The sequence below is a fragment of the Hemitrygon akajei genome, chromosome 8 (genome assembly GCF_048418815.1).
Source record: "Hemitrygon akajei chromosome 8, sHemAka1.3, whole genome shotgun sequence".
In the NCBI taxonomy this organism is placed as follows: domain Eukaryota; kingdom Metazoa; phylum Chordata; class Chondrichthyes; order Myliobatiformes; family Dasyatidae; genus Hemitrygon; species Hemitrygon akajei.
In genome coordinates this window covers 113,427,864-113,454,355 of record NC_133131.1, presented here as the reverse complement: position 1 = coordinate 113,454,355, position 26,492 = coordinate 113,427,864, and the positions used below count along the sequence as shown (strand labels likewise).

The following is a 26,492-nucleotide window of genomic DNA, read 5'->3' as shown; positions in this document are numbered from 1 at the left end:
TTGCCGATGGGACATCAACCATCTCGACTTCACTGCACCCTGTTCCAATTCCAACCTAACTCCTTCCGAATGCTCTGCTCTCCACTCCATCCACACCAATCCGAACTTCACTATAAAACCTGCTGATAAGGGGGGGAGCTGTTGTTGTCTGGTGTACTGACCTTTACCTGGCCGAGGCACAGCGACAACTCTCTGATACCTCCTCTTATTTACCCCTTGATCATGACCCCACTAAGGAGCACCAGGCCATTGTCTCCTATACCATCACCAACCTTATGAGCTTTAGGGATCTCACATCCACTGCCACCAACCTCATAGTTCCCACACCCCGCACTTCCCGTTTCTACCTCCTACTCAAGATCCACAAACTTGCCTGTCCAGGTAGACCTATTGTCTCAGCTTGCTCCTGTCCCACCGAACTCATTTCTGCATACCTTGGCACTGTCTTATCTACCCCCCCCCCCCCCCGTTCAATCTCTTCCCACCTATGTTCATGACACTTCTTGTGCTTTGAATTTTTTCAATGATTTTAAGTTCCCTGTACCCCACCGCCTTATTTTCACCATGGACGTCCAGTCCCTATATACCTCCATCCCCCACCTGGGTGGTCTCGAAGCTCTTCGCTTCTTTTTGGATTCCAGACCTAACCAATTCCCCTCTACCACCACTCTCCTCCGTTTAGCGGAATTAGTTCTTACTCTCAATAATTTCTCCTTTGGCTCCTCCCACTTCCTCCAAACCAAGGGTGTAGCCATGGGCACCCGTATGGGTCCCAACTATGCTTACCTTTTTGTTGGCTTTGTAGAACATTCTATGTTCCAAGTCTATACGGGTATCCGTCCCCCTCTTTTCCTTCGCTACATCGGCGACTGCATTGGCGCTGCCTCCTGCATGCATCCTGAGCTCGTTGACTTCATTGACTTTGCCTCCAACTTTCACCCTGCCCTCAAATTTACCTGGTCCATTTCCGACACCTCCCTCCCCTTTCTTGATCTTTCTGTCTCCATCTCTGGAGACGGCCTATTTACTGATATTTACTATAAGCCTACAGACTCTCACAGCTACCTGAACTATTCCTCTTCACACCCTGTCTCTTGCAAAAATGCTATCCCCTTCTCACAATTCCTCCGTCTCCACCGCATCTGCTCTCAGGATGAGGCTTTTCATTCCAGGATGAAGGAGATGTCTTTATTAAACAAAGGGGCTTCCCTTCTTCCACCATCAACTCTGGTCTCAACCGCATCTCCCCTATTTCCCGCATATCTGCCCTCACCCCATCTGCCCGCCACCCCACTCGGGATAGGGTTCCCCTTGTCCTCACCTACCACCCCACCAGCCTCCAGGTCCAAAGTATAATTCTCCGTAACTTCCCCCTCCTCCAACGGGATCCCACTACCAAGCACATCTTTCCCTCCCCCCCCCCCCCACCCTTTCTGCTTTCCGCAGGGATCGCTCCCTACACGACTCCCTTGTCCACTCGTTCCCCCCACCCCTTCTCACCGATCTCCCTCCTGGCACTTATCCTCGTAAGCGGAACAAGTGCTACACCTGCCCTTACACTTCCTCCCTCACCACCATTCAGGGCCCCAGACAGTCCTTCCAGGTGAGGCGACACTTCACCTGTGAGTCGGCTGGTGTGGTATACTGCGTCCGGTGCTCCCGGTGTGGCCTTTTATATATTGGTGAGACCCAATGCAGACTGGGAGACCGTTTCGCTGAACACCTACGCCCGGCCCGCCAGAGAAAGCAGGATCTCCCAGTGACCACACATTTTAATTCGACGTCCCATTCCCATCCTGATATGTCTATCCATGGCCTCCTCTATTGTCAAAATGAATCCACACTTAGGTTGGAGGAACAACACCTTATATACCGGCTGGGTAGCCTCCAACCTGATGGCATGAACATTGACTTCTCTAACTTCCGTTAATGCCCCTCCTTCCCTTCTTACCCCATCCCTGACATATTTAGTTGTTTGCCTGTTCTCCATCTCCCTCTGGTGCTTCTCCCCCCCCCCCCCCCCACTTTCTTTCTCCTGAGGCCTCCCCGTCCCATGATCCTTTCCCTTCTCCAGCTCTGTATCACTTTCGCCAATCACCTTTCCAGCTCTTGGCTTCATCCCACCCCCTCCGGTCTTCTCCTATTTTTTCGCATTTCCCCCTCCCCCCACTGCTTTCAAATCTCTTACCATCTTTCCTTTCAGTTAGTCCTGACGAAGGGTCTCGGCCCAAAACATCGCCAGTGCTTCTCCTTATAGATGCTGCCTGGCCTGCTGTGTTCCACCAGCATTTTGTGTGTATTGTTTGAATTTCCAGCATCTGCAGATCTCCTCATGTTTGCTCATATAACATTTTGTTTTTTGTGAAATCCATACCAGTCAATTGGCAAGTTATTTGTTGGAGAGAACTCTAGTTCAGTTGTCTAGGCACACTGTTGATACTGTAATGCCCTGCTTCATATCTTTACTGTTATGCTGTAGGTATTTCATTTAGCAGCTCTGTTTTGCTTTTAGCCTGTTTAGGTTATTGTTGAAGATGATGTGGAATGTGTGCCATCCAATTAGCGGGAGGTTTTCTTGGTGAGGGACAATCAGGTCTTGGGCTTTTGTTCGTCGGGAGATGTAGAGAGAAGACGCTGGGGAGAACCGGTCGTAGCAAACGATCCAGTGGGAGACCCATTTGTCTGAGCTGGATTGCGAGCGACGTTCGGAAGGTGGTGTGGGCATTCACGTTGACCGAGGGCCCAGCGCGAGTGACAGAGAAGTTCCAAATGAGCTCCAACTTGTACACATTTGACCGTTTAATTAGAATGGTCTCTTTTTTTTGTTATTCTTTACTAACCCCTTTAGCTACTTTATGAATCTTATGCAGTGTACTGTCTGTTATTTCGTGGCACTAATTTGTAACAGGGTCGTAAATTGCAGACTGTCCACACAAACTGGGGTTTGGGTGGGACGAGCCGTCTCAATCTCACGAGTTTGAGAGTGTCGTCCCAAGGAAACCAGGCGTTTCAATGCCACCTCTTTTCTATTGACTCCTGCTGGTGGGAGGCAGAGGAGCAGCTACAGGAGTGCTTCAAGCTGGTGGACTGGACCGTGTTCAAGGGCTCGTCTGTGGATGAATGAATATACCATGGTTGCCACAGACTATATTAAAACAGCTGTAGAGAAGTGTGTCCTCACAAAATCATTCCGTGTCTTCCCCAATCAGAAGCTTTGGGTGAAGCATGAGATCCACAATCTATTGAAAGCCAGATCAAAGGCATTCAAGTCTAGGGACCAAGAAAGTCACGAGATCCTGGAACGATCTCCAGAAGACCATCTCATGAACAAAGTGACGATTGTAGACTAAACTTGAATCTTTGAAGGATGCTTGACAATTGTGGTGGGTGGGGGGTGGGGTTGAATACTATCACCTCTTGTAAAGTTAAATCAAGAGAAATGGGTGACAATGTCAGCAAGGCCAAGGAGATGATTAGTGACTTCAGGAGGAAACCAGAGGTCTGTGGGTCAGTCCTCATCAGATGATCAGTAACTTTAAATTCTCGCTGTGATTATTTTGGAGGACCTGTCCCGGTCCCAGCACATGGGTGCAATTACAAAAAAAAGCATGGCAGCGTCTACTTCCTTAGGAGTTTGCGAAGATTTTGCATGACATGTAAAACTTTAACATATTTCTCTAGATGTGTAGTGACTGACTGCATCATGGCCTGGTATGGAAACACCAATGCCCTTGAACAGAAAATCCTACATAAAGCAGTGGATATGGTCCAGTCCATCACAGGTAAAGTCCTCCCCACCATTTGAGCATGTCTGCACAGACTAGTCACAGGGAAGCAGCATCCATTATCAGGATCTCTGCCGCTCTCTTCTTAATGCTGCATTCAGGAAAAAGGTACAGGAGCATCAGGATTCAGGAACAGTTATTACCCCTCGACCATCAGGTTTTTGAACCAGAGAGGTAAAGTCGCTCAACGTCACTGGCACCAGCAACAAAATGTTCCCACAACCTATGGACTCACCTTCAAGGGCTCTTCATCTCATGTTTTTAATATTTAATGCTTATTTTTTTATCAGTTGTTTTTGTATCTGCACAGTTTATTGTATTTTGCACACTGGGGTTGAACGCCCAGTTGTTGCAGTCTTTCATTGATTCTATTGGGTTTTTATTCTATTATGGAATTATTGAGTATGCCCATAAGAAAATGAATCTTTGATATGTGACATGTATGTACTGTACTTTGATAATAAATTTACTTTGAACTTTGTTTTGTTATGAATGTACCACAGCTCTGAGGGGCCGAAGGGTGCGAGGGTAGCCCCCTCCTTTGTGAGAATCGCAAGATCACTATTGAGTCAATTCAGGAGACACAGGAAATGAGAGAAAGACATGCAGAATCCACAAAGGGGTTAGAATGTGTCCTGGCCTCCGAAAGGCGGACCCATTGATACCGGCTATTGTCTCTTGGAGATGGACTTGTGTATTGCATCCCGTACGATGCAATCAAAGCCCCAGGCAATGAACCAAGGAGGAGGTTGGTGGAAAGATTGCATCATCCCCAACTTGATTGACACCTGAGACCCTGTGAGTCAGGATAAAAAGAGGGTCTGTGGGAACAGCCCCTCAGACGCACCAGAAGAAACGCTAGCGATCCCGTAATAGCAAAAGCCGGTGGAAGGCCACGTGCGTCCGCTTCCATTTGCCCGGAATCGGTGACCTTTGCCACGGAAAAACGGTTTTTAGCTAACAACGGGGAACTCAACTCTCAACGACTCTCGAAGGATTGACATCATAAACAGAATGGGCAAGTTTTAACCCGTCTCTCTCTCCAACAATTGCCACACAGGGTCCCCAACGGCTGCAGCCTGTATGAACTGAACGAACTATATATTTCCATCGGACAATTCATTATCCCCTAGACAACGATACAGCTTATTTCTTATTGATTATTATTATACCCGCACTTTTAGATTTAGTATTGACGACGTATATTATCTGTGTGTTTGCATTGATATTATTTTTGTGTATTTCTATCAATAAATACTGTTACAAATAGTACCATCAGACTTCAACGGACCTCTCTATCTTTGCTGGTAAGTGACCCAGTTACGGGATACGTAACAGTTTCAAAAGATATGATTGACTTTTTATTATTCCTAATGATATTTCTGTTTTTTCTAATGCATGTTTTTTGAATTGTTTTTTTTCTCATTATAGATATGTGGTTGAATATTTCTGTAATGGTTTTGAAGACATTAAAACATATATTGAATATCTGTAACGTGCAGTACTTAAGCACATGATACTGCTTTTTCTTTGAAAAAGCAATTATAAAATGCAAGAAACTAAAAGTTATAATTAATGAACTCCATCTATAAATATAGTCCAGAAACCAATTTTCAGAATCTACCTGTCTTTGAGTTTCTGGTAGTCAATCAGATTTTGGACTGCTTTAGTTCTGGATTTGAATTAAAGATGTTTTTGTTGTCGGACTTGGTCGTGTAATTTTGTTTCCTGAAGTTTGCTTTAGATTTCAGTCTGACCAAACTAAACATTCGATTGATTCAACATCTCTGTCAGAGGTGACTGGATTATGTCACAAATTTCAACTAAATATCTCTTAGTCCCCTTACTAGGTGCTGTGTTTCACTTGGGTAAATTCAGTTTGCTTGGTGGGCTATGAACACAAATGTGCCCATTTTGCTTTAAGTAAAGCAAAGCCCTGTTATCTGGCATCTCGCCATTTGGCACTTTCTAGTCCTCAGCATTTCAAGATCCCCTCCACTAAGCTGGCTGATATCTGAGTTTCCAGTGTATGCCAAAAGGCACTCAACATAATAATCCTTAGGAAGTACAGCAAGACCATTAGATGCGCAATTAGATTCTGAATAACAAGACATGAACGAAGTGTAAGCAAAATTTCCAGCATTTGCATTATAATTTGATTAACTGGTGCATTTGATTTTCTGGATATGTCAATTCTGGTACACAATAGATGAAAGGACTTCTGCTGTTTTTCCATTGTGATTAGCATGATGGGGACTTTTTTTAACTTGTTATATTCAGTAACCAAAACTATTTTTTTGATCCAGGCTCAAGTGTTTTGTTTTCTCTTAGAGTTGTGCAAGTTTATACTCTATAACTGTGTGTGGCGTAGCTCTTTCTTGAAGAGATTAATCAAGCAATATTTCATGCTGAATTTTGAATATCCCTGCAAGATTTCTTTCTCAAAAGGTGCTTCAACTATTCTGACTGACCTCAGCTGCCCCTCTTTTAAAATTAAGGAACTGGGGAATGTGTGACATAATTCTGTTTCAAAGATGGAAAAGAACAGATCACAACTGGTGGCTGTTGCCTGAACAAAGATAGTACATTCAGTAGCGATACCTGTACCCAATGTTTCTTTTTTCAACTTGCTGAGTGACTGTTGACCAGTACAGGCAGTCCCTGAGTTACGAACGCCCGACTTACGAACCGAGGAAGGAGAACGCCGTCTGCCATTTTAAGTCGGATCGCGACGCCGTCTGCCAATTTAAGTCGTTGCCGTTTACACTGTGTTGAGTGTTTAACTTGTTGTATTTGGCTTAAATTTTTCATAGTAAGATTCACCCTGACCCCGCTGTCTCTCCCCCCCGTTCTGGTCGGCTGGTGGTGCAGTGAGATTGGCGCCGGGCTAGAGAACGGGGGGGGGGGGGGGGGGTGTTCGCGAGTTCGATCCAGTGACAGACCCTCCCGTACTGGTTTGATGTCGATCCAGTGACTCCCGTACCATCCGTGCCGGGTTGATGTCGAGCTCGCAACTCGATCTCATTTAAAAAAAACAGTCACCTCCAGTTTAAATTCTCACGCGGAATATTGTGGAGGGTCAAATACCTAAACCCAGCACAGCCCCCACTTGTCCCATTCAGCCTGTCTCAGTGCGGTGGTCATTAGGACTCAGCAGACCTTGGGAGCCGGTGGAGGTCGGGACCCGACGCCCGCAGTGTTTCTGTTCCATAGACGGGAAGCGATCGTGATTGAAAATAAAGTGGAAATAATAAAGCGCATTACTGCCAATGTGTTCGGTAGCTTGTTCCACAGCTTCCGCAATTGCTTGCCGATCATTTGAGGCTATAAAGGGCATAGATAGGGTAAATATCCAATCTGGTTTCTGCTCACCCACCTTGTACCTTGTTTACAATCAAATTCCATTTCTCACTGAGAACCAGACATTTGTCTTTGTTAAAATTCTTTTCCTCTAGTTTACTTCAATGGCTTCTTTTACCAACATGGTCTCAAAAGCTATTGAAATGTTTCCTAACAAATATTACCACACTGAGGTCCATCTGCATGGTAACTAGTGCAATAATTGTGGAATAGTTTTCTGTTCTTGACCTGTATTAAATTCTGTTATCCTTTAAACTTCCTTTCTTGGGCTCTTTTCACCAATGAATCTTTTTGAGACTAATCTGAAGTAGTTACTGGGAAGACATTGTCTCTTCTATTTCAGGTGAGGATTGTATGTTTTTCTCTGGCATCAGAGTTCCCATGTGGTAGTTGTGAAAGAATATCTGCAGTGGAGTTCTATTTGAAACACCTTTACTTTGATAGGATGGCCTGTTTTTATATTCATGACATAATAGGCATACAGTAAGTACATCACAGAAACGGGCCCCTTGATCCAACTCCTCCAAGCAGATCAAATTGTGACTGTGTTTGGTCCAATTCCCTTTTAATCCTTTCCTATCCATGTACCTGTCTAAATGCCTTTTAAACATAATTGATCATAATTGCCAACTCCTCTGACAGTTCGCTGTACATAGCCACTGCCCTCTGGTAGGAATTACCTGTTGCTTCCCCTTTAAATGTTTTTCCCTATCTAATTAGTTCTAGACTTGTGCTGGAGAAAAGATGCCACTCATGACTTTTATACACTGTAAAGTTATCCCTCAGCCTCCTACGCTCCAGGGAGAAAATGATCCTTGGCCTATCTGACTCCCTGTAACTCAATCTCCTGTGAATTGCTTTAGACTTTTGGTGTTACTTCTAGAACGTTCTGTTGCAATTTACCTTACAAGATATTGTTAGAAAAAAAGACTTCCCTGGTTTGAAAGGTGTTGTAATGCCACTCAAAAGTTCCTTTCTCAAATTTTACATGATTGTGGTCTCTTTTTTTGTGAATGGGAGAAGGGAAAGTGCCTTTGCATTCACTAGGTCACTTCTCAACTTCAGTTGAAAGTTGAAGCATCATTAACTTTATATTGCGATGAATTGGGAGATTTAAGTTTAAAAAATTTTTTTTATATGTTGTATGCACCATTATTGTCCCTTGTTCCAAATCATATTTTACAAGGTCTTGTATTGTGAGAATATTGGGTGGAGCTTAGTTCTATGTTTTTAGGTTTTTAATTGTTTCTGTCCTCGATTATTGAAGCAACAAAGTGGCATTCCACTTTCTACACAATGTCTTAAAACTGGAACTGTTTGCTTTGTTCACTGAGAATTGTCAGCATGTAATGTGCCCCAGTAAAACTCCTTGGGCTGTTGCCTTTTTTTTCCCTACCATTGCGTACTGCATTAGTGCCACCTTAAGTGTCTAGGGTATTGTTTGCTTTAAGCAGTACATCCATTTATTCAGTTAAAGAGCTTGATGTTTCTTACATTTTGTCAAGTTCCCCATTTAGTCATTTTGGGGCAACCATGTTCAAATGCTGTTTAACAATGACACAACTAAATGTGCTGCTTGAGGGATTGATTCTGTTCCTTCCTACTGAGTCTTTCTGCAATATACATGCTTGTTAATGTCTAGAGACATTGGACAAACAACATTTCATGTGTAGGATCAGAGGAGACACCATGAAAATGTGCTGAACTTGCCATGTGAGCTTGGTCATGTTCTGATGAAGGATTAAGCAAAGGATTTCCCTCATAGCAAATGCTGCCTGACCTGATGAGTACTTTTGGCACTTCGTTTTACTTCTGGTTTCCAATTTATGTATTTCATTCAATTTTATCAGACTTTTACTTTAATAGACTTAATCTGACTCCGTTGGGACCTTGATGTGCATTGGTGGATTTTCCGGATTATTAGAATTTCTTTTAAGACCACCACCACACTTACTTCTTGTAGACATTTGTATAGTGCTACAATAAATTTTCCAACATGGCATGCCAGTTGAGTTGAAGGAAGCATGGGGAAGTGAAACTATTGGCCCAGGGAGCTACAGTGGCATGCAAAAGTTTGGGCACCCCTGGTCAAAATTTCTGTTACTGTGAATAGCTAAGCGAGTAAGAGATGACCTGATTTCCAAAAGGCATAAAGTGAAAGATGACACATTTCTTTAATATCTTAAGCAAGATTACTTATTTCCATCTTTTACAGTTTCAAAATAACAAAAAAGGAAAAGGGCCCGAAGCAAAGGTTTGGGCACCCTGCATTGTCAGTACATAGTAACACCCCCTTTGGCAAGTTTCACAGCTTGTAAGTGCTTTCTGTAGCCAGCTAAGAGTCTTTCAATTCTTGTTTGGGGGATTTTCACCCATTCTTCCTTGCAAAAGGCTTCTAGTTTTGTGAGATTCTTGGGCCGTCTTGCATGCACTGCTCTTTTGAGGTCTATCCACAGATTTTCGATTATGTTTAGGTCGAGGGACTGTGAGGGCCATGGCAAAACCTTCAGCTTGCGCCTCTTGAGGTAGTCCATTGTAGATTTTGAGGTGTGTTTAGGATCATTATCCTGTTGTAGAAGCCATCCTCTTTTCATCTTCACCTTTTTTACAGACGGTGTGATGTTTGCTTCCAGAATTTGCTGGTATTTAATTGAATTCGTTCTTCCCTCTACCAGTGAAATGTTCTCCATGCCACTGGCTGCAGCACAAAGCCCAAAGTGTGATCGATCCACCCCCATGCTTAACATTTGGAGAGATGTTCTTTTCATGAAATTCTGCACCCTTTTTCCCCCTCAAAAAGTACCTTTGCTCATTGCGGCAAAAAAGTTCTATTTTAACTTTATCAGTCCACAGGACTTGTTTCCAAATGCATCAGGCTTGTTTAGATGTTCCTTTGCAAACTTCTGACGCTGAATTTTGTGGTGAGGACAAAGGAAAAGTTTTCTTCTGATGACTCTTTCATGAAGGTCATATTTGTGCAGGTGTCGCTGCACAGTAGAACAGTGCACCACCATTCCAGAGCCTGCTAAATCTTCCTGAAGGTCTTTTGCAGTCAAACGAGGGTTTTGATTTGCCTTTCTAGCAACCCTACGAGCAGTTCTCTCAGAAAGTGTTCTTGGTCTTGCAGACCTCAACTTGACCTCGACCGTTCCTGTTAACTGCCATTTCTTAATTACATTACGAACTGAGGAAATGGCTACTTGAAAATGCTTTGCTATCTTCTTATAGCCTTCTCCTGCTTTGTGGGCATCATTTATTTTAATTTTTGAAGTGCTCGGCAGCTGCTTAGAGGAGCCCATGGCTACTGATTGTTGGGACATGGTTTGAGGAGTCAGGGTATTTATAAAGCTTTGAAATTTGCATCACCTGGCCTTTCCTAATGATGATTGTGAACAAGCCATAGCCCTAACAAGCTAATTAAGATCTGAGTGAGACCTTGGTAAAAGTTATCTGAGAGCTCGAATCTCTTGGAGTGCCCAAACATTTGCATGGTGTTCCTTTCCTTTTTTTCCCCACTCTAAAATTGTACAATACAAAAATAATACACTAATCTTGCTTAAAATGTTGAAAAGAATGTTTCATCTTTAACTTTATGACCTTTGGAGATCAGTTCATCTTCTGTTCACTTAACTATTCACAGTAACAGAAATTTTGACCATGGGGTGCCCAAACTTTTGCATGCCACCGTATATGTCAAACTAATGGGATTTCCAAACAATAGGACAGTGTTTACTGTGCATGTAACCTTCAACTGTGTGTGCCTGGTGTAGTTACTTTTGTTGCAAGATGAGTATGGCACATAATCTTCTCGTTCATCAAGATAACAGTGCAAACTTGTCTAGATACGTTAGAATACCCTGTACATATTTAAAGATGCACTGTGACTTCAATTGATTTACATTGCCAAGCTGTATCGTTGAATTGCTGCACAGTTGTTAGACTTCCGACTCTGGAATTAGTAGCAATTGTTTAAGTCAAGTTCAGCTCCTTTATTACTGGAGCTGACTTCAGTCCTTCAGAAAGATGAAGGCAGGCATTAACACTGTTAGATTATAGTTTTTAATGATGTGTGAAAATTTAAAAGCATACTATAGGAGAGGCTGATTGTTTACAGGCAAGTAATCTATCTAGTGAAACTGTTCAAAATATTGTTTCTCTTTATAACACATTTATAATGGGTGATCTACTTATACTATTCCTCAATCTCCAGAAAATGTGTGAGAGAAGTGAATGAATGACTTCATCTGTTAGCAATGCAGTTGCACCAAAGAATAGACTTGTATTCTTTTTGGGAGGGTGCATGTTTAGATTAGATTTGGGGCAGCAGCACATTACCACCTCCAGCTGATGGTTTCCATTGCAGGAAATTATTAGTGATTCACACCAGGGAATTCTGTACTTTTGGATCATGCACTCCCGGTCAGTGAAAAGTACCTAATTGTGTCTTCTCTGCCACTTGCTGCCAGTAAACAAACCTCTACTGTTTATTTGAAAAGTGGGATAAATGGCTTGCCAGCAGGGCTTAACTTTTTACATAATCCACTGAAATGGATTATATTCATGCACTGTGGTGTTGTGAAGCTTACATAGCAATAAATAACAGCTTCTTGTTAACTCAGAGCTTTGAATTGACATATTGGTGTGCTCTACTACTCTGACCACGTTTCCATAGAATCACTAAACCCACAATAAACTTATTGGTATGACTTTAAGTGGAAAAATAAACTGGGTTGAGATGGTGGGGTGGGGGGGGGGGAAGAGAAAGAAAAGGCGTTTTCCCACTCAGCATAAATGTTTGCCTCATTGTTCCTTGTCTTTCATTAGTTTGTAACCTGGAGTTTGGATATTTTTTGGAGTGGAGTGGTTCTAATGGCACTGGCGAGGATGGCTCTGTTGCCACCTGACTTGCCTTGAGAACATGACAGTGAACCACATCAGCCTTGTGAAGATATTTGTCGTGTATTGAATAATTCAGTATTTCAATAATATTGTGGGTGGGTGTATATATGTAGCATTCTTGTTCATTTAAATAATTTGTTACTGGTTATATGTAGAAATAAATGAATTGCTTAATTCATGATGCTACCACGTGATATGTGTGCACTTCGCTTCAAATAAACACAAAGTTAGAATTACATTCCCAGTCCTGACTATTTTAATTAATGTTTTGAAGTTACAAAACATAACAGTACTCCCACAATGCGTAGGGGACTTAAGGATTGCAACCTTTTGGAATGAATGAAGTGAAAATGGTGTGTAATCTGGAGTATTGTACATGTAGGGTTCAATGCTCCCACTCGCGCCCCCCCCCCCCCCAGCACAAGCGCACATTCGCGCACACATGGATTTCTTGTGCTTCTGGAGTATCAGCACAATGCAGTCACAGTGACCACGTATTGAGATCTAAGTAACTACCATCCGGTGGCACTGACACCAATCATCATGAAGTGCTTTGAACAGCTGGTAATGGCACAGAGCAAAAACTCTATTCCTGCCATACTGGACACTCAAATATGTTCACCAACAGAACCACTCTACAACAAATCCAATAGCATCAGTCATGCACCTGATCCTGGCATAATGCTGTTTCTGGATTTCAGTTTGGCATTCAACAGAGACCTTGGTGAACACGCTTGTACTCCTTGGTCTAAATATGTCACTGCAACTGGGTGAACAAACCTCACAGATTGCTTCTCCTTCCCCATCATCCTCAATATGGGTAACTTCCCACCCCTTCCCAGGCTGTGTGCTGAGCCCATTGCTGTAGACTGCTCACACATGACTGCATGGCCAACGCCCGAGTAATAACGCAGTTAAGTTCGCCAATGACACAACAGTGGTGGGGCTCACCACCAACAATGATGAGACAGCATATAGAGAGGAGGTGGAAGTGCTTAAGGCCTGGTGCCAGACAGATAACTTCCTTAATGTCAACAAAGCAGATAGTTACTGACTTCAGGGGAACTCACGCCACTCTCAGCCCTCTTTACAATGGTGGCACTGCAGTGGAAACTGCAAGCAGTTTCGGAATCCTGTCTCACACAACCTCTTATGGTCCAGAGCCCATCCTACAGTCTGGAAAGCTCGGTGCCATCTCTATCAGAGGAGGCTGAAGAGAGCTGAATTATACACATCTATACTCATTTTCTTCAGATGCGCTGTAGAGAGCATCCTAACATGCTGCACCACTGCATGGTACGGAAACTGCTCAGTAGCAGACAGAAAGGCTCTACAACAGATAGTCCATGTTGCTCAACTTGTTAGCCACATTAGCCTACCTACCATCAAGGACATGTATACAGGAAAGTGTCAGGAAAAAGACCAGTAATGTCATGAAGGATCCCACATACCATGCTCACGGACCATGTGTCCCACTCCCATTAGTGGGAGGGTGTGTGGCATCCATGCCAAGACCACCAAACTCAACAACAAATGAGAAAATCTGCAGAGGCTGGAAATCCAGGCAACACACACAAAATGCTGGAGGAACTCAGCAGGCCAGGCAGCATTGATGGGGGTGGAAAAAATACAGTCAACATTTTGGGCTGAGACGGTTAATTTCCCCAAGCAATAAGGCTGATCAACATCTGCACCCACTAATCCACCCCTCCAGAACTCCCACCTGCACTGTTTTATCATTTGCCGTCAGTGTCGCCTTATCTACACATCTTGTGCTTAACATCAATTTGTGGGCATAATCAATCTATGTACATAAAATAAATACACAAGTTCTATTGTTTTTTTCTTATTGTGTTCTTTATCTTGAGTTATTTTTGATCTGGAGTAAATTATTTCGTTGTCCTTTACACTTGTCTACTGGAAATTCTGTTAAACAATCTTGAATCTTGACTGGTTGTAGAGGATCATGGGTGTAATTTCAGTCAAGTGTCCCTAGTGATCTTCAGTATCTAGAGCATATATGTCAAACTCAAGGCCCGCGGGCCAAATCCGGCCCGCGGTAGAATTATCTTTAACCCGCGAGATAATATCTAATTACTATTAAAGCTGGCCCCAGTAATCGAAGCGCCTATGGCGTATGATATGGCTAATGCTGAGTTTATTCAGGTACCAGGTTTTCAGGGTTTTTAGTGTTTATTCGGCAGTCTTCTTCATAAGAAACGGAATTTGTAAAGTGAAACACTTTGTAGTTATAGCAGAGACTGAGACACATGAGAGCAGGCTGAAAAAACGGAGGCAACGAAAGCTGCGTTCGCACGCGTCCGACTGATCCAGCCCGCATGAAGCTGCATTTTGCTCAATCCAGCCCGTGACCTAAAATGAGTTTGACACCCCTGATCTAGAGTGTTTGATTTGTGGATGCTCAGTTCTGAGTCTGTACCATTATCACTATAGAAATGCTCCTGCTTTTGCATCTCATGACAAGATATTGCCTCGACAAGGAATGTGCCCTGCATCTGCAAGTGATAGCTTGCTGTAGAGAAGGTCAAGGGTATTTGTCTCGTATTGGTTCAATCACTAACTTGCTACTGATCCATCCTGATAGCAATTGTGGTGCTTGCGTAATTCTTTGTGATGGGATATGGAAGTCCCACATCTATATATTTTCTTGCAAGTCAGAAACTGTGGCAAGGTAACATTTATCTGGATGAATTGCACCACTGTTTTCAAGGGAGGGGTTAGTTTTCTGCACTGTGGCAATGCGGGGTGGGGGGGAACAACTTCAAATAGAATGGACTTCACTGACTCTGGACTTAACAGGAGTGGTCGATAAGGATCTAGTGCTTTAGTAGATGATAGTGATCTAGTAGGTGAATGGTAGAATCTGGGTTAATGGGAACAAAGGAAGAATTTGAACATGGAATTACTATAGGATTAGTGTAAATAGGTGACTGAAATCTGCGTTCAGAGTTTCCTCTTCCAAAACTATCATGTGGTGTTTTCTTGCCTCTACTCCTGAACAAACTCTTTGGGGGTGAGTGAACTTAATCTCCTATTCTAAATACTCTTTTATTGAACTTTTGGTTCTCCTTTCCTACTGAGCTAACAAACCACACACAACCTTGCTCTAAGTACAGTAACATAACCAATTGAAACGGAGCTCCAGAATTGCAGTTTTCATATCTCTGTCGTGTGGGCGACAGTAATCTAGATTCTTATCCCTTAAAGCAGCTAAGGTTAAATCGAGATGCATAGAATCATGAAGGGCTTTGCTAAACTATCTAAATTTCCTTAACCAAAAATTTCCGGTTTTACGTACTTGGATTTTTTTTTCATTTTGTGCAGTGAGATTAGATGTGCTGTCTATCAGTGATGGAATGGATAATACTGTTCAAATAGGGGAGTAGGAGCAGTGAGATTAAATGGATAGATTTCAAATGATGTTGCAGGAATGATGTGTCAAATGATTGCCATCATTTTCCATGATGTTGTGACCACGGTAATGCTTTTAAATTTCTAGTCCATTTTCTATTGCGTACAGAGTGAGTGAAAAATACACAAGGTATTTATCAGCACTAAGAGGCAGTTTTTCAAAAAAAAACAAGCACTTGTGGGTGTCAGTCCTCAAAGTCAAATTAAAAAAGATATAAGATGACATTCAGTCACATATGGTAAACATATTTAGCAATGCACTTTAAGCAGTTACATGGGAGATCTGTGCATACACTCAAACATTTACAGATTTGATTAGCTTTTCTCACTGAAGGTTCATTTGAACCACTCAGGCTGAAAATAATTATTCAATCCCCAGGTTTCTGTCAGCACAGTTGTCTGCCAACAATATTTCTGCAGTGGTGAAAAGACGATTGTACCGTTTTAGGGATTCTGCTCTCAAGGCCATTTAGTTATGGTCCTTATGATTGACAGTGGAAAATGACATTGTAGTCAATCTGGTTCTATGTTGTCAGCCTGGTAGTCTATTTCCTTTTGATAAATTGCCAAAATAGGAAACTACTTCATAATTGAAAAAGGAGCATCACCATCTTTCACTGCAAGTCTCAGTGATTGTGTCCTCCACGCCACATCCCATGGCTTGATTGAGAAAGTCAATATGCAGGGAATTGAAACTTGGAAAATACAGTTTATGATCCAGGCAACAACTTTTTGTGAGCAAATCTAGTTATTTCTGCTCTAAGTAATGCGGAAAATATTCATCCAACTATTCAGATGTGGTCAGAAACAATTTTTTTTTTCAAAGAATGACTTAGTGGAAGAAAAACAAAGCTAAATTGTTTTCAGCTGTGTTTAGGTATGCCAAAATAAATCTTGGGTCAATCTTCCAGAAGACAGAGTAGTTTGAAATTTTTCAATTATGTTTGAAATGTTGTGGGGTATAATAATAGATTAAGTTTTCCAGTCAACATTCTTTTGTTTTGTTTTTGAAAGTTGTAAAGGTGGAGCAATATTGCACTCCTTGTTGGGCATCCCTTTGGTATTTTTCCTGCAGGGGAAGTGGTGTTAATAGGAAAATCTGACATCCTTCAAATTTTTTCCTACCTGAGCAATTGCAACTTTATACAAATTTAGTCATCAGAAGTTTGTGTCATGAAGCTTTTGCCATTGGTTAGAATGTTTTTGATTTAACTTGCATACAAATAGCTACTTGTTTTTAAAGCTTTCTGTTATCTATGGTGACTGGTGAGCCAATGAATCAGCTGAAGTTACTCTGAAGCTTCTAATTTACTTTTGTTTTTCTGAGCCTGATTCTTTCTCGCACATGTTTCATTTCATTATAGGTTCCTGCAAGCCATTCGTGTGACTGAATTAATTCAAACAGTGGTTATATACTATTTAGGACAATTTTAAATTGGGTTTTAAAACAATAAATCTTAATTATTTCAAAATGCAACCTAAATTCTAAACAACTTATTTGTGTTTCTCCCAAATGCATGCCTTTTTAATTTTAGGTGATTTATTTAAAATTTATTAATTCATTTATTTATTTACAAATTTATAAATTTATTTTAAAGTGGGAAAACAATGCAACAGCTGAGCTGTAGTTGTTTGAAGTCTTTTAAGAAATTTGTGTTTTTAAAACTATTTAGAAACCTTGAACAACAACACACACAAAACGCTGGTGGAACACACCAGGTCAGGCAGCATCTATAGGAGAAGTACTGTTGACGTTTCGGGCCGAGACCCTTCGTCAGGACTAACCGAAAGGAAAGATAGTAAGAGAACATAGTTCAAAGAAGGAGGACAGCTTCAAAGCGATTGCGCAACCACCGACTGCGACTCCAGCCTTGAACTCCAGGCCGGGTCTTCACATGCTGCGATTGTGACTCCCGTCTCCCCTTCCCCCACCACCACTCTGCAGTCCCCTCTCCCTCAGATCCCATCGTCAGCTCTTGGGCCCTCAGAGGCTCCATCTTCCTCTCACCCCAACCCTTCCCTCTCCACTGACACTACCAGCCTCCCTCCCCCCTCTGATCCCATCTCTCATCTGTGCCGGGTCTTTACCATTCCCTCCGACCTTCAACTCTCTGAGGCAGAGCGCTCTGTCCTCAGTAAGGGCTTCAGCTTTGTCCCCCTTCGCCCACACCTCAGCGAGTTCCGTGTACGCCATGATGCTGAACTCTTCTTCCGCTGGCTCCGTCTCCGAGCTTACCTCTTTGACAAGGACTCTCCTACCCCCACCGATGACCCCTTCTCCTGTCTTCAACCCTCCTCCTTTTCATGGACACCCCGCTCTGGTCTTCTGCCTGCTCTGGATCTCTTTATTGCTAATTGCCAACGGGACATCAACCGTTCTCTTACTATCTTTCCTTTCGGTTAGTCCTGACGAAGGGTCTTGGCCCGAAAGGTCGACAGTACTTCTGCTATAGATGCTGCCTGGCCTGCTGTGTTCCACCAGCATTTTGTGTGTGTGGTTGTTTGAATTTCCAGCATCTGCAGATTTCCTCGTGTTTGCTCTAGAAACCTTGAATATGTTTTGTCATTTTTCCTTGCAGAGGCAAATTTGCAGTCGTTAAAAAGTGCATTGAAAAGGCAACAGGAAAAGAGTATGCTGCCAAATTTATGAGAAAAAGAAGGAAGGGTCAAGACTGTCGAATGGAAATTATTCATGAGATTGCAGTATTAGAACTGGCTAAATCCAATCCATGGGTCATCAACCTATATGAAGTATATGAGACAGCATCAGAAATGATCTTGGTTTTGGAATAGTAAGTATATCTTTTAATTCTTTCCATTGTCTTTTGTTTCAATCTTGGTTTAAGAGTACACTGGGTAAGTTATTGGACAAGGGCACTACAGGTAGTCCCAGAGTTACGAACGTCCGACTTATGGACAACTTGTACTTACAAACCAAGGAAGGAGAACGCTGTCCACCATTTTAAGTCATTGTTGTTGACACTGTTGAGTGTTTAACTTTGTATTTGGCTTAAATTTCTCTTAGTAAGATTCACCCTGACCCTGCCCCCCCCCCCCCCTCCTTTGTTCCGGTTGACTGTTGGCACAGTCAGATCAACACCAGACTAGAGAATGGAAGTTCCTGAGTTCAATTTAGTGACAGACGGCTCCCGTGCTGGGTTGATGTTGATCCAGTGACTCCTGTGCCGGGTTGATGTCGAGCTTGCAACTCAACCTCAAAAAAAAAACCACTGCCACCTCCAGTATAAATTCCCACGCGTGGAATATTGTGGAGGATCAAATACCCAAACCCAGCACAGCCCCCACATGTCCCATTTAACCTGTCTCAGTGCAGAGGTCCTTAGGACCTAGCGGACCTCAGGAGCCAGTGCAGGTCGGGACCCGCCGCCCGCAGTGTTTCTGTTCCATTGACAGGAAGCGATCGTGATTGAAAATAAAGTGGAAATAATAAAGCGTTTGGAAAGAGGTGAAACGTCATCGGTCATCGGAAAAGCGTTAGGTTACAGTCAGTCAATGATCGGAACAATTTTAAAGGATAACGGATAAAGTGAGAATAATGGAGCATGTGAAAGGCCCTGCACCGATGAAAGCTACAATTATTACTAAGCAACGCAGTGGTTTAATTATTGAAATACATACGTTTTTTAAGTGTTTTATATGCATAGATAGGTAAATTATATACTAAGACAAATGTTTGTCTAACTGATGCCAAATAATATCGGACGTACTTGTTCCGATTTGCGTACAAATCCAACTTAAAGACGGACTCGGGAACGGAATTTGTACGTAACCCGGGGACTGCCAGATTAGTGGATTAATCAGTTCATTGACATTGTTAAACCTTTGATATCTGTACACACTGGCCACTTTATTAGATACACCTGTAGAGTTGTATGTTAATACAGTACTAATGTCTAATCAACCAATCATGTAACAGTAACTCAATGCATAAAAGCATACAGACATGGTCAAGAGGTTCAGTTGTTGTTCAGACCAAACATCAGAATGCGGAAGAAATGATATTTAAGTGATGTTGATTGATGTATGATTAGTTTCAGTATCTTGGAAACTGCTGATCTCCTGGGATTTTCACGCACAATAGTGTTTAGCAGGGGTTCCCGATCTGGGGTCCACTGACCCCTCGATTAATGTTAAGGGTCCATGGTATAAAAAGAGGTTGGGAATGCCTGCTTCAGAATTTACAGAGAACAATAGAAAGAAAAACATTCAGTGAGCAGCGGTTCTGTGGGCAAAAATGTCTTGTTAATGAGACAAGTCAGAGGTGAATGGCCAACTGGATCAAGCTGACAGGAAGATGACAATAACTCAAATAACTACATATTACAAAAGTGGTGTGCAGGAGAGCATCTCTGAACGCACAACACTTCAAACAAAGTGGATAAGATACAGCAGCAGAAGGCCATGAACATACATTGTGGCCACTTTATTAGCTATAGGAAGTATCATAAGACATGGGAGCAGAATTAGGCTATTCAGCCCATCGAGTCTGCTCTGCCATTCCATCATAGCTGATCCCAGATCCCACTCAACCCCATACACCTGCCTTCTTGCCATATACTTTGATGCCCTGAGCGATCAGGAAATGATCAACTTGGCCTCCACTGCAGTCTGTGACAAAGCATTCCACAGGTTTACTACTCTCTGGCTTAAAAAAAATAAATTTAAAAAAATAAAAAATTCCTCCTTACCTCTTTTCTAAAGAGTCGCCCCTCAATTTTGATGCTCTGCCTTCTAGTTCTGGATATCTCCACATCCACCCTATCTAGCCTTTCAATATTCATTAGGTTTCAATGAGTTTCTAAAGTCCAGTGAGTACAGGCCCAAAGCTGCCAAATGCTCCTCATACGTTAACCCCTTCATTCTCGGAATCATCCTCGTGAACCTCCCCTGGACTCTCTCCAATGACAACACATCCTTTCTGAGATATGGGGTGCTAAACTGTTGACAAAACTCTTAAGTGCAGCCTGACTAGTGTCTTATAAAGCCTCCTTGCTTTTTATATTCTATTCCCCTTGAAATAAATGCCAACATTGCATTTACCTTCTTTACCACAGACTCAACCTGTAAATTGACCTTCTGGGAGTCTTGCATGAGGACTCCTAAGACCCTCTGCACCTCTGATGTTTGAACCTTCTCCCTATTTAAATAATAGTCCGCACTATTGTTCCTTTTACCAAAATGCATTATTATACATTTCCCAACATTGTATTCCATCTGTCACATTTTTGCCCATTCTTCCAGTTTGTCCAAGTCCCACTGCAATCGCATTGCTTCCTCAGCACTACCCTCCCTTCCACCTATCTTCGTAATATCCACAAACTTTGCCACAAAGCCATCAATTGCATTATCCAAATAAATGACAAACAATGTGAAAAGCAGCGGTCCCAATACTAACCCCTAAGAAACACCACTAGTCACTGGCAGCCAACCTGAAAAGGCCCATTGTATTCTCACTCACAGCCTCCAGCCTGTTAGCCATTCCGTTATCCTTGCCAGTACCTTTCCTGTAACACCATAGGATTTTATCTTAAGCAGCTTCATGTGTGGTACCTTATAAAAATGCCTTCTGAAAATCCAAGTAAATGACATCTACTGCCTCTCCATTGTTACTCTTAAAAACTCCAACAGCTTTGTGCTTTATGAATTGAAGTGCATTAGGTGGCAAGGAAACATTCCTCCACTTTCATCATGTGGCTTTCAAAGTTCAGAGTAAATTTATCCTCGAAGTACATGTAAGTCATTATATACAACCCTGAGATTCATTTTCTTGTGGGCATAGCAAATATTCTATAGAACAGTAGCCTTAATAGAATCAATGGAAGACTGCCCAACCTTGGCATTGAAGCACAGTGCAGAAGACAACAGACAGTGCAAGTACAAAAATAAAGAAATAATAATAAATAAGCAATAAATGTTGAGAACATGAGATGAAGAGTCCTTGGAAGTGAATCCATGGGTTGTGGGAACATTTCAATGACTGGGCAAGTGAAGTCATACTGTTGGGTTCAAGAGCCAGATGGTTGAGTAGTAATTGTTCCTGAACCTGGTGGTTTGAGTCCTGATTTTCCTGTACCACCTTCCGGATGGCAGCTGCAAGAAGAGGGCATGTTCTGGGTGCTGGGGTTTTCTGACGATGGATGCTGCTTTCCTATAGCAGCGTTTCATGTAGATGTGCTCAATGGTGGGGAAGTCTTTATGTGTAATGGACTGTGCCATATCCAATACTTTTTGTAGGAGCTTCTATTCAAGAGCATTGGTGTTTCCATACTAGGCTGTGACGCAGCCAGTCAATATACTCTCCACTACACATCTATAGAAGTATGTCAAAGCTTTAGATGTCATGCCAAATCTCCACAAACTCCTAAGGAAGTACAGTCACTGCCATGCTTTCTTTATAATTGTACTTGCGTGCTGGGCCCAGGACAGGTCTTAAAAAAAGTAATATCAAGTAACTTAAAGTTGCTGACCCTCTCTTCCTCTGAGGACCACCTTATGGAACACTTGTTTCCCCCTCCTGAAAATAATAATCAGCTCCTTGGTCTTTCTGACAAAGAGTAAGAGGTTGTTATTATGGCACCTCTCAGCCTGTTTTTCAATCTTCCTTCCAGTTATGACAGTGGTGTCATCAGCAAACTTAAATATGACATTGGAGCTGTGCTAAGCCACACAGTCACAAATGTAAAATGAGTAGAGCAGGGGGCTAAGCACACGTTCTTGTGGTGCACCTGTGCTGATGAAGATCGTGGTGGAGATGTTGCCCATCTGAACTGACTGAGGTCTGCAAGTGGGGAAGTTGAGGATTCAATTGCAGAAGGAAGTATTGAGGCCCAGGTCTTGGAGCTTATTGATTAGTTTTTTGACATCTAAATGCTTTTTAATCTGTGGACAGAGTAGATAAGTGAAGGAAAAATTCCATTGTTAGATGGTACACTATCTTTAATACTGGCTTTTATTTTATCCACTTCCAGACATCCCACCTCTCCCGGAAGTTCCGGGAGTCTCCCACATATTGATAGCAGCTCCCTGACGCCTGCAAGTTATATGCAATATCCTGGAAATAGATTTTTTTTAAAAGAGGAAGACTGAGAGGAAGCATCCTGATAGGTCCACTTAACATGAAGAGAGACCAATCAGTTTTCTCTGTGGGCGGGCTTTACAGTCGACCCCCCCTCTCTCTTTCTCTCTTTCTCTTGTCCATCAGTTCAGTTTAGTGTCCTGCTGTGCCATGGCAGAGTGTTCCAAAAAAAGAAAATATAAAACGTACTTCACCCCAGACTACACTAAAGTGTACCCCTGCCTAATAGGGATCAAAAATAATGACAGTGTTGCTTGCTGCACTGTTTGCAACAGTGGCTTCTCTATTGCCCAAAGTGGGTTAAATGACTGTAAAAGACATGTTGAGGTGAATTTAACAGGTGTCATTCATTCATTAGCATAGCTAATGTTATTTAAACAAGTTGGCTAGCTGCTAAGGAGCTTGATGTTTATGTGATCAGGCCAAACTCCCTGTAAACTTGCTTAAAGTTGTAATAGAATAAAAAAAATCAATTTCACGATAATATAATATAGGTACGTATTTTTTTAATATCACATTTTCTGCATATACCCAATTTGGTGTACAGATTAGACAAAATCACTAAACTAAGCATTACATACACCCTTGGAGGTCGACAGGATGGCGGGGGGGGGGGGAGATATAGGGTTGTGGGGGGGGGGGGGGTGGGTGCTACCTCCTTGAAATGAGTTTTTGCAGGGTGGGATATCTGCACTTCCAGCTGCTCCCAGTCCCTGTCTAGATAATAGTATTCTAAGCTGTGGTTCTGGAAAGGGTCAGCAAAAGATAGATAGATAGATAGATACTTTATTCATCCCCATGGGGAAATTCAACTTTTTTCCAATGTCCCAAACACTTGTTGTAGCAAAACTAATTACATACAATACTTAACTCAGTAAAAAATATGATATGCATCTAAATCACTATCTCAAAAAGCATTAATAATAGCTTTTAAAAAGTTCTTAAGTCCTGGCGGTTGAATTGTAAAGCCTAATGGTATTGGGGAGTATTGACCTCTTCATCCTGTCTGAGGAGCATTGCATCGATAGTAACCTGTCGCTGAAACTGCTTCTCTGTCTCTGGATGGTGCTATGTAGAGGATGTTCAGAGTTATCCATAATTGACCGTAGCCTACTCAGCGCCCTTCGCTCAGCTACCGATGTTAAACTCTCCAGTACTTTGCCCACGACAGAGCCCACCTTCCTTACCAGCTTATTAAGACGTGAGGCGTCCCTCTTCTTAATGCTTCCTCCCCAACACGCCACCACAAAGAAGAGAGCGCTCTCCACAACTGACCTATAGAACATCTTCAGCATCTCACTACAGACATTGAATGACGCCAACCTTCTAAGGAAGTACAGTCGACTCTGTGCCTTCCTGCACAAGGCATCAGTGTTGGCAGTCCAGTCTAGCTTCTCGTCTAACTGTACTCCCAGATTCTTGTAGGTCTTAACCTGCTCCACACATTCTCCATTAATGATCACTGGCTCCATATGAGGCCTAGATCTCCTAAAGTCCACCACCATCTCCTTGGTCTTGGTGATATTGAGACGCAGGTAGTTTGAGTTGCACCATATCACAAAGTCCTGTATCAGTTTCCTATACTCCTCCTCCTGTCCATTCCTGACACACCCCACTATGGCCGTGTCATCAGCGAACTTCTGCACATGGCAGGACTCCGAGTTATATTGGAAGTCTGATGTGTACAGGGTGAACAGGACCGGAGAGAGTACGGTTCCCTGCGGCGCTCCTGTGCTGCTGACCACCGTGTCAGACCTACAGTCTCCCAACCGCACATACTGAGGTCTATCTGTCAAGTAGTCCACTATCCAATCCACCATGTGAGAGTCTACTCCCATCTCCGTTAGTTTGTGCCTTAAGATCTTGGGCTGGATGGTGTTAAAGGCACTAGAGAAGTCAAGGAATGTAATCCTCACAGCACAACTGACCCCATCTAGGTGAGAGAGTGATTTGTGCAGCAAATACGTGATAGCATCCTCCACTCCCACCTTCTCCTTATACGCAAACTGAAGAGGATCCTGGGCGTGCCTGGTTTGTGGCCTCAGATTCTGTATTATCAGCCGCTCCATGGTCTTCATCACGTGCGATGTCAAGGCAACAGGTCTGAAGTCATTCAACTCCTTTGGTTGTGGTTTCTTCGGTACCGGGACAATACAGGATGTTTTCCACTGTCTGGGTACTCTTCTCTGCTCCAGGCTCATGTTGAAGATGCGCTGTAGAGGTTCTCCCAGCTCAGTCGCACAAGCCCTCAGTAATCGTGGGGAAACTCCATCCGGTCCAGCCGCCTTGCTGGTACAGATCTTCCTCAGTTGACCTTCCACCTGTGCAAAAGCAGAATCACTTGGAGAACGGTATGTCACTTGGTATTCTGTTCAGCTGGACAAACCTATTTTAAAAAAGTGGGGAAACACCCTGCATACTGCTTTACAAATTAATTTTCCCAGCTGATTCTGCTGCCAGTGTGATAGGGTAATCGGTAGTGTGATATTGGGTTGTGTCCTTCAGATAAACACTAATCATCAGCCGTTGTCCATTACAGACTTTCTGGTCTCTCTGCCCTTAAAATGGAGCAATATAAAAGATTGCTTTCATCTTGTTATAACCTCGGCCCCCTCCTTTGTGAGAATCGCAAGAGCCCTAGTCAAGGGGGGGTCAACTGACCCAAGAGGGGGAGAGACGTGCTGAATAGACACAGGAAATGAGAGAGAGAGAGAGAGAGAGACGTGTGGAAGACCACGTTCTCCCGAGAAGCAGAATAAAGGCGACATTGACAATTGTCTCATGGAGACCACGTGAAAAGCCCTCGGGCAAAGTGGGCTGGTTGAGAGAGAGATCGCATCACCTGCAACCTGATTGACACCTGCGATCCCGTAAAGAAGTATAAAGGAGGGTCTGAGGGGGGGACAACCCTCAGACGCACCAAGGAGACACCAAGGAAGCACGATATCGATTCCCGTGGGAGCGGGAAGCCATTTTGAAGGAAGCCACGTGCGTTAGATTCTGAATTTTGAATCTGTGGCTAGAACCTTGGAAGACCGCTTTTACCTAACAACGGGGAAGCCTGCTCCCCTGATTCCAAGAATTTGCTCTGTAAAGACAACAGGCAAGTGTTTATCCTTTCTCAACCATCTCTCTCTCTCTCTACAACGTGAAACCCCAGCGGTTCCCAAAAGGGAAAAGCCTGCAAACTTCTGAGTGACTCTTTATATTTCAATTGGACTCAGTATTACCCCTAGACAACTATAGAGCTTATTTCTGATTGATTATTATTACACCGGTGTTTTAGATTGAGTTTTGATGATGTATATGATCTGAATGTTTTGTATTAACCATACGTTTGTGCCCCTTTTTGAATAAAACGTTTGAAAATAGTAGCATCCGACTCAGCTGATCCCGCTATCTTTGCTGGTAAGTTACCTGGTTACGAGGTTACGTAACAATCTTCAACACGAAGTTAGATAAATGGACATTTTATGATGCAATAATTCACATTGCTGCATTAGAGTTGCAGGAACCAGTTTTAATCCTGACTGTGGTACTATTTGTGTAGAAATTGGAGGTTTTCCTTGTGATGATATGGGTTTCTCCAAGCCCTTTATCTTTCCTACCCACTTTTCTTCACCTATCACCTACAAGCAATCCTCCTTCCCCTCCCCCCACGTTTTTATTCTGGCATTTTCCCCTTTCCAGTCCTGAAGAAGGGTCTCAGCCTGAAACATCAACCATTTCCATTTCATTTCCATAGATGCTGTCTGAACCTGCTGAGTCCTCCAGAATTTTGTGTGTGTTGCTTTGGTTTCTCCCACATATCAAAAAAAGTGCTGATAGTTTAACTGGCTATTGCGAAGAATGTTGGTAAAATTCAGGGGCCTAGGGTGGGGGGTGTGTGATATATATGTGGTAGAAGACAAGTTGCAGCA

The 26,492-nt window shown here is 42.8% G+C and overlaps 1 protein-coding gene across 1 annotated transcript in view; it reads left to right on the top strand.

The window, feature by feature from the left end:
• The window catches only part of stk17a (serine/threonine kinase 17a), a 107,384-nt gene that overhangs the window by 30,660 nt on the left and 50,232 nt on the right, over window positions 1–26,492 (top strand). Inside the window, exon 2 of the mRNA XM_073054405.1 lies at window positions 18,056–18,268. Coding sequence (XP_072910506.1) covers window positions 18,056–18,268 — 213 coding nt within the window. The remainder of the gene's footprint in view (window positions 1–18,055; window positions 18,269–26,492) is intronic.